Source organism: Mycosarcoma maydis, chromosome 17 (genome assembly GCF_000328475.2).
Source record: "Mycosarcoma maydis chromosome 17, whole genome shotgun sequence".
In the NCBI taxonomy this organism is placed as follows: Eukaryota; Fungi; Basidiomycota; class Ustilaginomycetes; order Ustilaginales; genus Mycosarcoma; species Mycosarcoma maydis.
Window position 1 is genome coordinate 471920 of NC_026494.1, and position 17652 is coordinate 489571.

At 53.6% G+C, this 17652-nt stretch overlaps 8 protein-coding genes and 1 non-coding gene across 9 annotated transcripts; 6 read left to right on the forward strand and 3 right to left on the reverse strand.

The window, feature by feature from the left end:
• Window positions 1-91: 91 nt before the first annotated feature.
• Window positions 92-1969, forward strand: UMAG_04859 (uncharacterized protein; the record flags this gene model as incomplete). The annotated part of the gene is made up of 1 exon (XM_011393402.1): window positions 92-1969. One exon carries the CDS (start codon window positions 92-94, stop codon window positions 1967-1969), a length of 1878 nt encoding a protein of 625 aa, XP_011391704.1.
• Window positions 1970-2425: 456 nt separating this feature from the next.
• On the forward strand, window positions 2426-3901 carry UMAG_04860 (uncharacterized protein; the record flags this gene model as incomplete). Its single annotated transcript, XM_011393403.1, has 1 exon — window positions 2426-3901. The coding sequence occupies one exon, from the start codon at window positions 2426-2428 to the stop codon at window positions 3899-3901; it is 1476 nt and encodes a 491-aa protein (XP_011391705.1).
• A 123-nt stretch (window positions 3902-4024) lies between these two features.
• On the reverse strand, window positions 4025-4831 carry UMAG_12284 (putative nuclear cap binding protein subunit 2; the record flags this gene model as incomplete). Its single annotated transcript, XM_011393478.1, has 1 exon — window positions 4025-4831. The coding sequence occupies one exon, from the start codon at window positions 4829-4831 to the stop codon at window positions 4025-4027; it is 807 nt and encodes a 268-aa protein (XP_011391780.1).
• A 385-nt stretch (window positions 4832-5216) lies between these two features.
• Window positions 5217-6473, forward strand: UMAG_12285 (cell proliferation protein CDC123; the record flags this gene model as incomplete). Its single annotated transcript, XM_011393479.1, has 1 exon — window positions 5217-6473. The coding sequence occupies one exon, from the start codon at window positions 5217-5219 to the stop codon at window positions 6471-6473; it is 1257 nt and encodes a 418-aa protein (XP_011391781.1).
• Window positions 6474-6572: 99 nt separating this feature from the next.
• UMAG_04863 (uncharacterized protein) lies at window positions 6573-8999 on the reverse strand (the record flags this gene model as incomplete). Its single annotated transcript, XM_011393404.1, has 1 exon — window positions 6573-8999. One exon carries the CDS (start codon window positions 8997-8999, stop codon window positions 6573-6575), a length of 2427 nt encoding a protein of 808 aa, XP_011391706.1.
• A 1130-nt stretch (window positions 9000-10129) lies between these two features.
• On the reverse strand, window positions 10130-12160 carry UMAG_10855 (uncharacterized protein; the record flags this gene model as incomplete). Its single annotated transcript, XM_011393461.1, has 1 exon — window positions 10130-12160. One exon carries the CDS (start codon window positions 12158-12160, stop codon window positions 10130-10132), a length of 2031 nt encoding a protein of 676 aa, XP_011391763.1.
• Window positions 12161-13249: 1089 nt separating this feature from the next.
• UMAG_04865 (ESCRT-III subunit protein DID4) lies at window positions 13250-14079 on the forward strand (the record flags this gene model as incomplete). Its single annotated transcript, XM_011393405.1, has 2 exons — window positions 13250-13426; window positions 13516-14079. The coding sequence occupies 2 exons, from the start codon at window positions 13250-13252 to the stop codon at window positions 14077-14079; spliced, it is 741 nt and encodes a 246-aa protein (XP_011391707.1).
• Window positions 14080-14681: 602 nt separating this feature from the next.
• UMAG_10856 (amino acid transporter YHC3) lies at window positions 14682-16421 on the forward strand (the record flags this gene model as incomplete). The annotated part of the gene is made up of 2 exons (XM_011393462.1): window positions 14682-16208; window positions 16311-16421. 2 exons carry the CDS (start codon window positions 14682-14684, stop codon window positions 16419-16421), a joined length of 1638 nt encoding a protein of 545 aa, XP_011391764.1.
• Window positions 16422-16846: 425 nt separating this feature from the next.
• UMAG_16093 lies at window positions 16847-16931 on the forward strand. The gene is given in 2 exon segments: window positions 16847-16882; window positions 16896-16931. It is a non-coding gene; the product is annotated as a tRNA-Trp (tRNA).
• Window positions 16932-17652: the final 721 nt, after the last annotated feature.

The window sequence follows — 17652 nt, forward strand, 5'->3', positions numbered from 1 at the left end:
ATCATCGAATCTGCTCTGCTTGAGCGAGCTTCCAGCGTCTGGGTTCTCTTTCATCGATCCAATGGAGCTTATTAGCTGCTGATAAGGAGACATGCAGTCAGACGCAGGGCCATCACGCGCAATCGCGCCGTCAGCATCCACAGCGACAAAGCGACCAGACAAGCGCCTTGCTCGGTCTGCAACGCCAGCAGAAGAGCACGACCAAACATTTTTCGCATTCAATATTATCAACCAGGCTGAATCGTCGATCCAACAGCGCACATCGAGCCAATCCTCTCCCACCACTTCCAAGCATCCCGCCCTTGCACGTTCTAGTAGACCGTTGCGCTCAATAATGACGCTTCTGCTACTAACTCTTGTCGCTGCCCTTCTCCTCTCACCTACCGCCTTAGCATCCCAAGGTGACCGCTCCCCCGAGTACCGCCTCTGCGTCGACTCTTGCACTGCCGATCTATGTCGAGATGGCGTCGACGACGGCACCATGCTTGCCCATCGCTTGCCCTTCATCCTCCGCATCACCAGATGGACGTGCGAAGATGACTGCAAGTACCACTGCACCCATCGCATCACCAATGACGCTGCAGAACGTGTGCACAAGATTCAACACGATGCTCGCATCGAGGTCGAGCTGCTGGCTCAATCACAGCCACTTTCTGCCTCGGTCAAAGCAGAGCGCATCAAAGGCATTATCAAATCCAAGCTGGCCGAATTGCGCCCGGTGCAGAAGCAAATGGTGCAGTTCCACGGAAAGTGGGTTTTCATTCGTTTCTTAGGTGCCCAAGAGCCGCTTTCGGTGCTCTTCAGCTTGCTCAATTTCAAAATCCACTGGAACGCGCTCTTTATGATGCGCAACCAGCTACCAGATGCGTCCCCGCTCAAGCTGGTCTACATTGTGCATACGCTCATTAGCATGAATGCGTGGTTATGGTCCGCCATTTTTCATACCAGGGATAAGAATTGGACCGAAAAGCTCGACTATTTTAGCGCCGGCTCGGTGGTCATGTCGGCCTTGTTTTTCAGCGCTGCTCGGCTGTTCAGGCTCGCGCCTGGTAGCAAAAGATTCGTGCTCCTCCGAAGAGTGTGTATGGCTGCATTGGCGCTTCATGTGCTCTACCTCAGCATTGGGCGCTTCGACTATGCCTACAACATGGCGGCCAACGTGGTGATTGGACTGATCCACACGCTGCTCTGGCTCATGTATTCGCTTCGACCGACGACGTTTCCATCGAACCCGCTGGTCGATCGTACAGCCTACTCACGTGCTGCTATGCGCGCTACCAAGCCCAACCTCTCGGTTCTCTCGACGCCCACACCGCTCAGTAACGGTGCGCAAACCCCGCCCGTGCCCGTCTCGACCAACATCGGTCCTCCCAACTCACACACACGCCGGCGTCGTCGTCTGCAACTCATCCTCGCGCTCATGTCAGCCTCGGTACTATTCGAGCTGCTCGATTTTGCGCCCATCTTGCGCATCCTTGACGCTCACGCTCTCTGGCATCTCGCCACTGTGCCCATCACCAAGATGTGGTACGACTGGCTGGTCAACGATGCGCAAGAATGCGTCAACACCGGTTGGTGGCTCTCGGACCGTTCGGCGGGTGTGCAGGGAGGCGAGCTCGCATCGACGTTGGAGCACTTGAGCGAGAAGTTGAAGGGAAGAGCGGCAAGCTTGGCTCAGAACATCGAATTGCATGCTCTCACAACCAAGCTCAATGAGTTGGCGAACAAGGCTGGCTTCAGTGGTAGGGTTGGCGGGCTGAATGGTAAAGTGGGATTCAGCGGCGTCAATAGCACTAGTGGACTGGGCTTGGAGATGGAAGAACAGCATCAGCACGCTACGAGCAGCGTTGCAAAGGGTGGCTTGTCCGCCACAAGTACGGGCATCGGGCTGGGATCGTCGTCGCTCACGGATCGCGATGCAGGGCACGGCGCTAGCAGCGGCAGCACAGGCAAGGCCAAGAACTGGTAGATTGCCGCTCCTGCGCAATGTGTCGGCTCGTGGGTGTCTTCCATTTCAGGTTTCCAGACAAAGGAATTTATGGAATCACAGCCAAGTCGTTTCGAGGCTCGTCAGACACTCTATGCTTGAGGCTCTGTTGTTGAGCGTCTCGTGTGTTGAGTAGAGCTGTTTGTGCGGGGCTGAGGTCTCGAGTCCCCTATTCGTGATTTCCAGGTGATGAAGCCCGAGTCAATCACGATAAGTCAAGGTCAAACGAACACGCAAGGGTTGCATCGAGCACCGTGTCTTCGGAAATCGGGTTGAAATCGTGAATAGCTGCAGCTGTAGTTGTGAGTATGAGTGAAGTATGAAAAATTCAGCCAAAGCGCATTTTGGTTTTATCTCGACCCACGACTCTCATTCTTCTCACACAGTGCATACGTTTGTCAGAGCCTCTGAGTCTGGCATTTGGCATAGAGCGTAAGGATGACTGCAGACGCAATTGCTTCGACGTCAGCCGCCGGTGTTGCCAACGCCCCGGGCGCACGAAAGCGCACGCGAAAGCGAACGAGAAAGAGCAAATCCAATAGCGCACATGATAGCCACATGGACGCGGGCGACTCTTCCGACGACCAACAGACCGTTGCCGCTGCTGTGGAGGTCCCGCTATCAGCTACTACCGTAGCAACGACATCAGCCACTGCTCAACCTGCGCTTCGTGCCACGAAACCATCAGTCAGCTCAACCACACCGCGCACGTCGTCAATCTCCAAGTCAACAGGCTTGACACAACTGAATCCACACAAGCCATCGTTCATCACGCGTGCCACCACGACAGGAGGCCGCAAATTCACCATCTCGGTCGCGATTCCAGGCTCGATTGTGCTCAACGCGCAGTCACCCGAACTTCAATCTCGGCTTGCAGCGCACATTGCGCGAACATGTGCCATCTTCAACGTCGACGAGATTGTGGTTTTCGACGAAGGCCAAGTACGAACCGAGGCAGGTGCTGATCTGTATCAGCATAAGCATAACCAGCAGAATCGTGGGACAAAGCGCCGCTTCAATCAACCGCAGGGCAATCCGAACGCGGACGAGCAAGAAGAATCGACCGAACAACGAGACGCACGAGCTGAAGCAGAGGGGGCAAGAGGTTTCGACCCGCATACGTTTCTTGCTCGTGTCTTGCAGTATTTAGAAACGCCGCAGTACTTGCGAAAGGCTCTATTTCCGATGCATCGCGATCTTAGACTGGCTGGACTGATGCCTCCCTTGGACTGTCCGCACCACTTGCGTTTCGAAGATCAGAGCGAGTACCGCGAAGGTGTTACCGTGGACCCACCCCACTGGGCGCGACGGGGCGGACAGAACAGCGTCTACGTCAATGTAGGTCTAAGGGATGTGATCGAGGCCAAGTTGCCGGAAGGTGCACGCGTGGAAGCAGGGACGAGGGTGACGGTGAGCATGCCAATGGACGCCTACGGTGCAGGAGAGATTGTAAGCCCGCGCGAACCAGTCGAACAGCTGGGCTGGTATTGGGGCTACAGTGTTCGACTAGCAAACAGCTTATCAGCCGTCCTCACTGGATGTCCGTTTGCAGGTGGAGGTTACGATCTGGTCATAGGAACCTCGGAACGCGGTGTCTCGCTCACAGACCTCACTCTGGCCACAAGCAACAACACGCCCGTAGCTCTCGCCTCGGGAGAAACGGTGCAGCCCATGTCGGAACAGTTCAACCACGCTCTACTGGTGTTTGGTGGACTGAGCGGTCTGGAGGTGGCTGTGGAGCAGGATGCAGCCATCAAGTTGGACCGTCATACAGCAAAGGATCTGTTCGACGCCTGGATCAATGTCGTAGAGAATCAGGGGTCCAGAACGGTCCGAACGGAAGAGGCCATCATGATTGCGCTGGCTAGGGTGACACCGTTGTTGCACGAGGTGGCGGAGAGGACGCGCAAGTAAAGCCGATCGTACGTGGAAATAGAAGCAAGCCTGGTTGTGAGACCAAGTCTCTGAAGATGAAAGAGCCAAAGTACAGAGTGTGACAGTGTGGCAAGTGTAGAACACGAGAGCAAGAGGGCGGACTCACACCTGGTCGGCGTCGTCGTCATCATTGTCTCTGAATCTTGGATTCTTTTCAGTCTTGCCGTAAAGTTGTTGATCTTCATCATCATCGTAGCTCCTGTCTCTTTTGGGGGCGCGTTCGGCTCTTGCTGCTCCCTGTGCATCCCAGCCGTTGTGGTGTGCACCGTTTTCGCCCGCATGGCCTCTGGCATCGCCCTCCAACTCGCTATACTCATACGCACCACCCATGGGCACCATACCACCACCACCCGTGTCCATGCCCACAACGCCTTCCTGATACAGCTGTTCTCTCTCACTCCTTCTCTTCTGCTCCTCCTCCATCCTCTTCCTCTCCTCCTCCTCTCTCAGCCTGTTGTGGCCCCACCCGCCTCGACCTGCATCGTACTCCTGTCGATACTCGTCTCTCACCTGACCTCCGCTTCGGCCCCTACCGTACTGTCGTCCGTCCTTATAGCCCGGATCCAAATCGCATCGAATCACACGTTCGTCCACCTTGCTACCGGATACATAGCGCATGCAGTCGACCGCTTCGGCGTGAGTGTAGAATTCGACAAATGCGAACCCGCACGGCGTTTTTGTGTTTCGATCCAACCCCATGATGATTCGCTTGATGCCACCACCAGTCGAGACCGATGAGACGCGACCGAACACTTCGTAGATCTGCTCCTCGGTTGTGTAGAACGAAAGATTGCCCAGGTACAGAGTGGACGTCTGACGCAGCGCCTGTTGCTGTTCCTGCCTGCTGCTTTGCGAGCGAGAGTCTCGATAGGAAGAGGGAGCGTCGAGCGGCTCCAAAATGTGCGACATTGTGGAAGCGGCGTGTTACCGATCAGTGACAAGCACAGAGTCGCTGCGTCGCTGCGTCGCTAAGCTCACTTCGGATGATGATGTCGATCGACGCTGCTCGCCTTAGTGACCACGAATCGTGAATAGCTCTCGTCACTGTTGTGCTTCGCTTGGCGCTTTGCTCGGAACCTCGTCCGTTCCATCCATCTGGCCGAGTTCCGAAATTCCATATCGAAATACAAAAATCACGAATATCGTTAACTTATGACAAAGCTGAGAACAAATTTATGAGTGCGTTGAACCATCCGTGATTCACGATTGAAATTGCGGTTCCTCCACAGCGTTCTCGCCCCTTCATGCTCCTCCACCTCCTCTTCCTCCGCACCCCTCAAGGAATCATCTCATCATGAGCGACGCAGAGGTCGACAATGGGGTGGAGTCTGCCGATCCTCTTACACCGCCCAACTCAGCCCTCTACTGGACATCGTACGGCACATGGTATCCTATCTTTCGCAAGCACGCCCCCAAGTCTACCGTGATTGACATCGGCACCGTTCAGCCTGAATTGATCCACTGGTTGGATTCGGATACTTTTATCCTGCCCGAAGGAAGCGGGCCTGGAACATCGAGCGCTCAAATTTGTTCATCGTCTTGCTCTTCGTCCTCTTGCTCGTCGTCGGCTCAAGCAGAGTCAGAAGAAGACGCACAAATTAAGGAGGCAATACAACTCTCAGCACTCGACGCAGAGATCCGGCGTGTGGTGAGCAACTATGACGGAGCCGTATTTCCCAAGCTGAATTGGTCCGCACCGCTCGACTCGGGATTTATGCTACCTGGAAACAACCTTCAATGCTTACATCCAGAAGACGTCTATCTTTTACTGAAGAGCAGTGAATTTGTAGGTCGTGATCTGGAGCAGATCTCGCACATGACCGCACCGTGTTCTGGCGCAAGTGACGTCCAAGGAGCGCAAAGCGTTGGTCCGCAGCTCGTGCTGAAGAAGTGGTTCGGCTTGAACAAGTCGTACGAATTCCGCTGTTTCGTCCGCTCGCACTCGCTCATCGCTATCACACAACGAGACGTCACATTTTTCGACCACCTCCAATCTCGCACATTGCAGTCGCAAATCAAGAACGCGATCTGTACATTTTGGACAGACGTATTGCTTGCAGCTAAGCAGCATGCAAAGTGGCAACTGGCAGACTACGCCTTTGACGTTTATCTGACCAAAGACTTGGGCCGCGTATGGCTGGTCGATATCAACGCGTGGTTGCCAAGGACCGATCCGTTACTGTTCGATTTCCAAGAGCTTGATGCACTACACCGCGCAGACAAAGCTCGAAAAACCACCCTGCCAAGTGCAACTCTGGTGCACGAGCAACAACAGACGCTCCAAACCGCCCAGAACTTGCCCTTTACTCGATCCAACCACGCCGCAGGCCAGGACAGATTCCAACACGTCGAATTTCGCATCCTCTCCGATCGGCGGCTGCAGTCTTGCGGCGGTACAGGCGCCACTTATAGCAGCAACATGGTCCCGAAAGACCTGGTCGATTTCGCCAAAGGCAGCACCGCCACTAACGCGGCCAAAGACATGTCGGTGGAGCAGATCGTTGAATGGTGGAACAATCAAGTAGATTCCCAAGATCCGCCAGAGCATTAAGTCGAACTTGGCAGATGTATGAATAGCTAGCAAATAAACGTGTTGTACAATAGATGCGATTCCCTTTGGGCGATTGCGAGACGTGCGGTGCGCTGAATGTCAGTCATGCATGACATTGTCTTCTTCAGCCTTGACCGCCGCTGTAGACTTCTTCTTCTTGGCCACAGTGGCGGCTTTCTTGCCCTTTGCCTTTTTCTTGCCCCTTCCGTCGCCTGCCTCGACGGCGCCGTTGTCGAATTCAGCAGCGTCTCGTTCGCGCTCCTGCTCCTTGTCGAACGCATCCAGCCTTTGTTCAATCCGGCTTCCAATCCCGTCACCCTCTTCCTCGCCATCATGATTCGCCCACCAGTCTTGAACCTTGATCGCCATCAACCGATCTATATCTGGCACCGGTTGTTTCGCCAAGCCATCCCAACCAAACTTCTTGGCGACCGCCAATCTTGCTCGATTTCTTCTGCCCAACAACCCCCTGTACTGCTCCACGAGCGCTCCTATATGATCGAGACTCTTCATCAACACCACCGCTTCCGATCTCGGGCCGGCTCGACCATCGATCTTCTCACCATCGATCTCGATGCCCCCTCCACTTCCCTCTTCGCCCTTCCTACCCGTGCCGGCTGCCTTTTTCTTTTTGGCACCTTTACCATTGTCCTCGTCATCGTCAGAGTCGCTCTCCTCTTCCTCATCTTCTCGTTTCTTGCTGCAAGCCTCGCGCTCGAGCGCCTCCTTGAGACTCGGAACGATATCACACAATAGTTCGTATCCCTTACGGATATTCGCTCGCCTCTTTTGCTCCGACGCAATGTGGTTTGCCTTCTTCTCCTCGGTCGTGAGCAACGTGTGCTGTTTCTTCTCGCGCTCCGCTTCCTCGGCTTCCTTCTTGAGATCTTCTTCGGTGGGTTCGGGTTTAATTTCCAAGCCTGTAGTAGGATCAATCAGCCCATTTTCGATATGCTGCTGTCGTAGCATCTCCAGATGCGGTTGGGTGCGCTTATCCATGCGTGCCGGGGCGAAGTACGAGTGCAGATGTGCAGGAAGTGTTCGAATGGCTGTCTCGAGATCAAGATCCAGGTTGGCTAGATCGCCGAGCGCGCGAATCACACTGCCTGAGGGGCCCGAGTTGAGCGATGATCCTTGAGTGGGTGCGGTCTTGGGTGCACCGCTCGACATTCGTTTAGTCCCTCCTGCAGAGCCGGATGGCGAAGCAGATGCCGCTGCCAACGCTGCGGCCGCACGTCCAGCCCTGGCTGTTTCGTGGTCGGTCGGCGTACGCACACTCCTACCTTTTGGCGTCAGGCCACCCGCAGCGCCGTCATCTGCTACGATCGACGCAATAGCACCCAAACCAGCATCGCCATTGAGCATTGCCAGCGCCTGAGCCGAGAACCCACCAGGCATGCCATTTGCCGCTCTAGATCCTTCGAGTTGCTGATGCTGTTGCGCTTGCGTCATGCCCTGTTGCAACGAGCCAAAATTGTGGCTGCTCGGAAATTGCGCACCCAACATTGCAAGCCCGGCTTGAGGATCCTCACCACCCAGATAGAAGGGAGCTTGTGGCTGATGCTGTTGCTGATGCTGTTGCTGATGCTGTTGCTGATGCTGTTGCTGTTGCTCCATATGCTGTGCTTGCTGGTGTTGCTGAAGATGCGCCGGTGTACCGAAAAAAAGATTGTCGTACGGTAACGGACGACCGATCATCGAAGTACTCGACCGTCGTTGGTGATCGCTGTGCGCGCCCATATAGTGCGGAAGGGCGGAGGCAAATTGTTGTTGTTGCTGCTGCTGCTGCTGCTGGCCACGGCTGGCTTGCGCTTCGAGGAAGGACAATTGCTCCATCTGCCATGCCTTGTTCTTACCGTATCCAGCTGCAGGACCGGGAGAAATTGGCAGATTGGATGCAGCGGAAAAGGACGCATGACGGTTACTAGGATGTGCGTATGGGAAGCTGTCGTGCAGGTGATTAAAGTAGGATGGACTCGAGGTATTGCTGGAAGCTGCGGGAGGTGTAGCGCCTGAAGGCCGATGGCCGTAGAGATTGAAGCTATTCAGCCTGTGTGCGGCGGCTGCATTGCCATAGGCATCTGCCCCCTGTTGGCCAGGTGAAGATGTACTATATCCAAGTGGATGCGATTGCTGAGCGGACAGACTTCTTGATCGAATTTCGAGACTCGAATTGATATCGGGTACCATGCTAGCCAAAGATCCGGATGCAGATGGCGTTTGGGACGCGAGGTGGTCGTGCGAGGCAGCAATGTTGGGCGGCAACAAGGAAGGAACCTTGAAGCCCGGAGCGCCGATGGTGAAAGGATCAAACGACTCAGCGGAAGAAAGCGAGTCGGTGATAAACTTGGACTCTTCTGAGCTGAAGAGAGAGCTAGAAGCGGGTGCGGCTGATGAAGATGTTGAGGAGGAAGGATCTGAGAAGCCAGTGTTGCTGGTGTAGCCGTGGGCGGCGGTGGGAGTGAGCGAGGCTGAAGAGCCAGAGTCTGACGAAGCCGAGGGCGGATGCGGTATCGCAAAGGACATACTGACGGTCTACAAGTGCTCTACAGAGCAACTATACGTTGGTTTGAGCTGCTGATGGTCCACACCGATGGCGCTTGCTACGAGGTTGGTGAATGAAACGAAAACCTAGGAGTGGAAGGGTGGCGCTAGGGCTCCAAAATCTTATTGTGTTAGTGAGCGAGCATGTGTGCGCTGAATCGAGCGTTGTTCCACAAACGCAGATGCTGGTGCTGGTTACTTGATATTTGATACCCTTTCGTTCTGCCGACTGTACCGTTGCTTCAGATATCGCGCGTCTTTAACCGCTGGCGTGATGGCCCGAGGAGGTGCAGAGGCAACGTATGGGGAGACAGTGAGGGCAAAGTAGAGACGGGCTCGAGGTGACTCAAGCTTTTGTCGTAACGATGGTGTTTACGATGATGGGGAAGAAGGAGGAGGACGAACAGAAAGACATGGCGTGTTCTGCTCAGGTTACCGACAAGTGTCACTCGTGACTTGTGAAGCTTGCTCAGCGGAGAGCCACTCGTGACTGTGACTGTGCAATATTCACGATTCACGATTGTGGGGTCTCGGATCCGTTTGCGGCGGAAAGAGCTCCATCCGCTTTTCACACGCCGCCTTTGTCCTAGCCGATCCAACAAGAAACACGAAACACGAGACAAGCGTGAAGCGTGAAGCGTGAATCACGAACGTGCAAAATCGCGGAATCGTGAAATCGTGAATTAATCGTGAATCGTGAATCGTGAATCGTGAATCGTGAATCGTGAATCGTGAATCGTGAATCGTGAATCGTGAATCGTGAATCGTGAATCGTGAATCGTGAATCGTGAATCGTGAATCGTGAATCGTGAATCGTGAATCGTGAATTGTGAATTTGCAAAAAGCTACCTAAAAATTAAATCTAATTTTATCAAAAATCTGAATCGTGAATCGTGAATGGGTTTGCATCTGTGATCCTTCCGTGGTTCATGTTCACTTGAGTGTTGGTTGCTGATCACCTCTCGCAGTCGTAAGTTGCTTTTAGACACGACTCTTGGCTCTTCTAGCATACACAAAAAGACTATCACACAGGCTCAGCAATTGGTTGGCGCCTTTCAGCAACATACTAAGATTGCACGTGAGGCCAACACAAGAACTACACCGCCAGACATCTAGGCGCGTCCAGCTTCATCCTCATCTGTGGTTGTCGTAGGGCTACCCACCAGCCCAATATCAGCCTCTCGCAGTCTAGCTGCTAGTCGCTCCTCTTGACTTCGAGCCTGGCTATGCGATCGTGGCCTTATGCCAAAGGAAGCAGCTTGCGTACCAGCTGACTCCTCTGGCGGTTCGTTGGTCGGCTCTGTGCGGGCTTGCTCGTCGATTGTTACCGAGATCTTGGGAAGTGTACGTAGTCTGTCACTCGGTGCTCCTATCGATCTAGAAGCCTGTGTTGCTGGTGCGATACATGGCGGAGCACCGAACTGTGTCGCTGTCGCTGTTGCCGTCGCCGTCACCGATGTCGGTATGGGTACCGGGATCGGTTGATCATTCGTCATAGCAGTCAAAGCGGCTGTTGCGACAGGCGCAGAACGCACGCTTGGGATCCTGCCCAATGTTGCGCTCTTAGTTGTCGCCTGCGTGGGCGTCTGTTCCTGTTGGTTGGCGATCGAACTCGGCAGATAGCTCCAACCGTAGACGTCTGCAACAAATTTGGCAATGTCGGGCTGCGGCTGTCGCGTCTCGGATTTGCGGATGAAAGGATGACTGATCATCTTGTGGGGACCGGGTCGCTTGGTAGGCTCCTTTTCGAGGCAACGCTCGATAAAGTCACGCAGAGCTCTGGACCATTTGACGCCAGCCTTCTCATCATCCTGCAGCTCGGGCACCTTCATGTTGACCACGTACGAGAGCAGATCGATTGGTCCCAGCGGCGGCTCACCTTCAGCAGGGAAGGGGAACCGATTGCTTGCCACTTCCAGGATAGTGAGGCCAAGCGACCAAACGTCGGAAGTGATGGTATACGCCAAGCCTCGGATCCTCTCGGGCGCCATGTAGAAGCTTGTGCCCGTAAAAGTACCGGCAACCGAGTTGATCAGCTCGCCAGACACACCGAAATCGCACAATTTGATCTGACCTTGGCGCGTGACGACGATGTTGCTGGGCTTAATATCACGATGGATGATCTTGCGTTCGTGCAGGTAGCTCAATCCCTTGAGAACACACTCGGCCACCTTGCCGAGTACCTTTTCTCCCGTTCGGCCATTGCGGCTCTTGACTTTCTTGTAGATGGCATCTAGCGAGCCAGCTTCTGCATATTCCATACAGATGGCAATCGAGGTATCTTGTTCCTCGAGAAAAGCTCCATAGTATCGTACGATGTAGTCCGAATGACAGGAGCGGTTGAAAGCAAGCTCACGCAGAATCTGTCGGTGGATTGCTGGGTTGGGAGAAGTGGATATGGTCTTTTTGGCCATGATGAGACCTGTAGGGCGATGGCGAACCTTGTGCACTTCACCGCTGGCGCCTTCTCCAAGTCGAGAGAGCATCTCAAAGTTGCCTGCCAAGACGAGTTCATCGTCATGTCCACCTTGGTTGCTCGCTCGTGTCGATGCTGCTGAAGCGCTCGAGTCGGTCCTTGTTCGAGACTGAGATGGCTGCGACGATACGTCTGCGCCATTTGGTTCTGTGCCGTCTGCGTTGATACTCGCGGTCGCCGAGTCATTCGTCATCCAGTAGCCGTGAGACGAAGATTTGCCGCCTGTGACTGGGATCCTGAGCCCGCTGGCATCCAGGCGCTCACCATCCGAGTCGGTGATGGACATGCCTCCGATAGCACGCCGTAGGTCATCTGTGATTGCAGTGTACATCTGAGAGTTGGTGAGATGCGGAACCGTGTCTGGGTAGATGGTGGAAGCCGTGGTATTGAAGACGCCGGGATGGCCGTCCTCGTAGCCCTCATCCTGGTATGCGTGACCTCCGAGAGATAATGAGGATGTGGAATGCTGTGGAATTATCAATGAAGGTTGTGGTCGCTGAGATGGGTGACCTGGCTGAGCCTTTGCCGCAGAAGCAGCATCAAAAGGAGCGTCATCGCATGCAAGTGAGCCGCTGGGAGCCGAAGAAGAGGAAGTGGGTCTTGTTGGGATGGTGAGCTTGGGCATGCCCGGCTTGCGCGGTTTCTTCGGTGGAATGAGCGAGGCCATGGTAGCGAAGCTGCTGTGTTTGCTATGCGAGCGCTTGTGATGCCAGTGCTGTGACAAAGGTTGAGCCGATGGAGGATAGTACCCGAGCAGTTGAGCAACTGGCGAAATTGCAAACGACCAACAAGCAGGCGGTGCCGTTCGAAGAGACCTATCAGAGACCCGCTCTGTCTGTCCAGCGGCGAGGGTACCGTTGACTTTTGAGATGGTGGAGCAAGGTTACCAAATTGCCAAGCAGCAGCACATACAGTCACGAATGCAGTACTCACAACTGTACATTCGTGATTGTGATTCATTCACGATTCATGATTCGTGATTCCCTGTCAATCACAAACTGTCGTTTGAGCTTCCTAAGAGTCGTGGGGGTTGCTCACTCACGACTGCCAACGTGAATCTCAACACGCACGCACCAACACGTTTGAACAACATGACCCAGCGTGGACTCGTGAACTCGAGCTTCGCTCACGGCTTGGGTGACGTGAGCGTGGGGACAAGTCATGAGTGTAAGGTCGCCGCGAGTGACAATAGGAGCGCGCCGGCGTGCGGCAAGCGGCCACGAGTCAGCGGCGTACGGGGCATGCGGATGCGATGGTGCGTGCCTGCGTACCTGCAAACCAACAACCGTGAACATAATGTTAGAATTAGTCGTGAATTTTGAGGGTCCAAAATGGACAGCATCAGGCTGCAGTCAGAGTAACGAGATCGCCAAGTCAAAGTCGTGAATTCACGAGATTCGTGTTTAATGAGTCGTGAGTGTTACTATCTGCCTGCGCTCGCTCCACTTTTCAGCACGGATCGCAACCAGCGTGAGGCAAATCAGAATAACTAAACACAGTCGTGAATCCACCTTCACCGCTTACACCGTGGCAACCCATCCGGCTACAATCACAAATCGCGAATCCGCTTGGAACCCGCTTGTCCCACTCAGCTTCTTGACCGTCACTGACACTGATTTGCTTGCATCACGCTTGTCACACATCTCTATCCTCATCAATCGGATCTGTCATTCAGCGCGCCAAATTCAGGTCAGCACTGATCGACCGTCCCTCATCGGTTCTGCTATCGTCCTCGTAACTACGCCCATCTACAACCATGAACATTGTCGAGTCTCTTTTTGGCAGGGCCAAATCGCCAGCAGAGCGTCTCAGACAACATCAGAGAACGCTGCAGAAAGCGCAAAGGGAGCTCGATCGCGAGCGCACAAAACTTGAGCAGCAGGAGAAGAAGCTTACCCAAGATATCAAGAAGAGCGCTCGAGCTGGTCAAATGGTATGTAATCAGCCTATATAAAATTGGCTCCAGCTAAACGTACCGGCCTTTTGACCATCAATCTCGTCTGATCCACCCCGTAATGACAGCCCGCATGCAAGGTAATGGCGAAGGATCTGGTCCGCACACGAAGACACATCCACAAGTTCTATCAGATGAAGACACAATTGCAAGCCGTTTCGCTACGCATCCAGACACTCCGCAGCAACCAGCAGATGGCCGAAGCCATGAAAGGCGCAACAAGGGCGATGGGCACTATGAATCGCAGCATGAACTTGCCAGCCATTCAACGTATCATGCGTGACTTTGAACGCGAAAGCGCCACCATGGACATGAAGGACGAGATGATGGGCGAAGCAGTCGACGAAGCCATGGACGACGAAGACGAAGGCGTTGGAGAGGAGGAGGAATCGGACAACATTCTCAAAGAGGTGCTTGACGAGATCGGCGTTTCGGTGGGCCAGCAGTTGGGCGAGGCGCCTACTGCGGCACTCTCGGCCCCATTAGCCGCGCCACAGCAACGCATTGCGATCGGTGAAGGAGCTAGCGGAGGAGGAGGATTCGGCGGTGGTGGCGGTGGCGGTGGCGGCGGCGGTGCATCCAAGGACGAAGATGCTCTTCAGGCTCGTTTGGACAATCTAAGGAGGGATTGATGGCCAGCGCAAACGTCTGTACCTGCTCCTGTTCCATATATTATTGTCCTTACCTTCCTTCAATTACTCAGTACCGATCTTGTTTGCCTCGTTCCGCTCGTCATAATTCCCTTTGCAATGCGCGCCCTCTTGGTTTTGTTACAGTAACAACCATCAGTTTGCCTAGGCAGTCTCTCTAGAAGACTTGTGCCAAGGTGTACCTAAAGGTCTTCACATGGCGTATGAGTATACGCCGCCGAAAGAGGATAAATGGAAATCAGCTAAGAATGTCCTTGATGAACAAGTCGTGAGTGGCGGCGGTATTCACGATTCACGATTTACGATATTTACGATTTCAGGGTTCAACCTGCACTCACGGCTTCTGCCACGTTCACGCGGCCTTGCATTCAAGATTCAGGATTCACGATTTTCGCCTCGGTTGGCAGTACGAGCTGTTCGTTTACCTGCCTGCTTTGGTACCATCATCTTGGGCTCGATTCCTTTGCAATTCTTCTCCATCCCTTCAGAGGTTCGACTTAATCAGGCAAGGCAGGAGACTCTCGACTCGAGTGCCGATGATCCTCGTGCTGCTTTGAGCTACAGACAAACAGGCCTACGTATGCATGGTGACGATCGAAGCACTGCCACTTCGTCCTATCGAAGGCGAGCAACAGGCATTACACGTCGGCGCACATTCTTCTGCATCCGATCCTCGTAGAACCATGGTCACCAACACCTCCGAGTCTCCGCTTGCGTCTCGTCAAGCTACGCTAACCACCTCCACTCGACAGAAACATACATCCTACCGCCTCAACACAGCGTTCTTCCTCTTTGGCCTGCTAAATAACTCGCTTTACGTCGTCATCCTCACCGCGGCACTCGAGCTTCTCCCACAAGGTGTACCCACAGGACTCGTTAGCTTCGCCAACATCTTTCCAGCACTCATCGCGAAAGCCATTTGGCCTTACTTCCTACGAGGTCAAGTACGATACAGCAAGCGAGTATGGTCTTGTGCAGCCCTGAGCTTCATTGGCATGCTGCTCGTGTCGTTTTTCCCGGCATTGGCGATGAGATTAGTGGGCATTTCGTTGGCAAGCTTCAGTTCGGGGCTTGGAGAATTGACGTTCTTGCAGTTGAGTACGAGGTACGCACCCAAGTCTAGCGAGACAAGGAGTGGCTTGACCGCAGCACAGGCGGCAGGCGCGGGTCTGGAAACCAGCTTTGCCGGTGATGCCGTGGGATGGTTTGCGAGTGGCACCGGCGCAGCTGGTTTGATAGGTGCAGCAGCTTGGTGGGTCGTCCGGCCGCTGGGTGTGCAAACCGGAATGGCGATTCTGAGTGTTCTGCCAGCCTTCATGATCATGGCATATGCGATAATTCTACCATCGGTGCAAGAGCTGCTGGAAGGGAAAGACGGTAAAGGAGGCGCAATGTATGCGCCATTGTCGACAGAAGATGATGCAGTGGAGCGGAGCTCTAGCGACGATCAGCCAACCACCGCCAATGACGACAGACAAGATTCCACCATACATATTGGCCCTGGGTCAGAGCAGGATGTCAAAGTACGACTCTCCTTTCAAGAGAAAATGGCTTTACTCAAACCTATGCTTCAACCATACATCATCCCTCTGGTTATTGTCTACGCCATGGAGTACACTATCAATCAAGGCATAGCCCCTACCCTCATCTACCCTCTCCCAACTCGCTCAAGTCATCCTTTACTCTCACACATCATTCGCAAACTCACCGACTACTATCCGCTGTACCAGTTGGTCTATCAAACCTTTGTCTTCCTCTCACGCTCCTCGATTTCGATCTTCAAGCTTCCTGCCATCCCGCGACACTTGTTGTGGTTGCCAGCGGTACTTCAGACGGGCTTGTTGGCGGTATTGCTCACCGAGAGTTTGTACGCTTGGTTTAGGGAGAGCATCGCGAGTCCGTTGGTGATCGTCTTGATTTGTGTCGAGGGTCTGGCAGGTGGATCGGCGTACGTCAGCGTGTTCTATAGTATCGGGGTGGACGAGCAGGGTCGAGGGATTGCGCTACCGTCTACGGGCGAAGAAGTGGACGATGAAGGACAAGAAGAGGATTCGGCGTATACGATGGCGAAGAAGGCCCAAGAACACGAATTCAGGATCGGTTGCGTTGGGGTAAGTACCACCTTCCTGATCACGCATTTCTTTTTTGACCAACAGATAATCAGGTTCACTGACCAACTCGCTTTAGCGCTGCTCCACCTTCGATGTGCACAGTTCGGTGACAGTCTGGGCATCCTGGCAGCTAGCCTTATCAGTATGCCCCTCCAAGTATCGCTCTGCGACGCTCAAGTACGCTCCGGTCGCGATCTGTGCAAGCAGACCTAGTATCTTGTCTCGCTACTTGCTGATACAATTGTGACATATCACCATATATACACATAGACTCCTCTACTCTTCCAATCCCAGGACTTGTGCCTAGCTGAGGTGTTTGCATTTCTAGTTGTCGCGTCTTGGTCGTTTGGAGAATCGAGACGAGCGATTGAATAACATCAAGACTGCGCAGCAGTCGTGAGCGGTAATGACAGCAATGATTAGGGGCGCATGGTCAATAAAACGAGCACCACTTAGATTTTGCTTGGAACATACGCTTTATTGTAGCTCTCTATACCGGGGGCAGATTCAGTGCCTCGGGCAGGCAGCTAGTAATCACGAAAAGCTTCCCCCTCTCCTATCATCAATAACAGCTTACAGAGAGAGCGTTTAAAATAAACGTACATATAATATATTCTCTAAATGGCTAAGAAAGCAAAGGCCTCGTAGCTCAGGGGTAGAGCGTCGGCTTCCAGCCGCATAGGAATTTTCCGAAGGCCATCCGTTCAAATCGGGTCGGGGTCAAATTTTTTCCCAACCCTGATTAACTGAGCCAATGCATCAAAAGGATGGCTCAGAATAAAAGCGGGAAGCAAGAGGGAAATGCGAAGGGAATTTATCCCTTTTTCATAGTTTAGCGCAGTCAGGTCGGAGTTAGTGTTGTCATGCAATTTACGTCTTCAACGTTTTACATCATAGCTCATGACAGCTCATGCTTAACGTCATTCACGATGCACGCTTTACGGGTCAATAAAATCGTGGATGCTTAGGTACGCCATGTTAATTTGACTGATTACACGAAGAGCAAGCTGGCGGTACTGAGAGACTGAGTGCCTCAAGCGTTGCCGGGCTAGATCATCCTTGTCTTCGTCATCACCGTCATCGCCGTGCATTTGTAATGTATATAACCTCAACGTTACCTTTGCAATGTCAGAATATCACGTAGCAGCAATGACACCTCCGCAGAAACGAGCCAGGCAGACGCTGTCGGATGCCTTGAAGAAGCTGATCGTTGAATCGGTGGTCAGCAAAGGGCATTCCAAAGCGGACGTTGCCAGGAAGTACAACCTCTCGTTCTCCACGGTATTTACAATAATCAAGAGGTTCGAGCACAACGGGCAGATCTTATCGTTAAAGCGGGGGGGATGCGCAACACACGGACAAGGATGTCAATACCATGCTGGATTACATAGCCCAGCATCCTGCAGCAACCCTGGAGGAGATGCGGGAGCACCTCCGCCAGCAG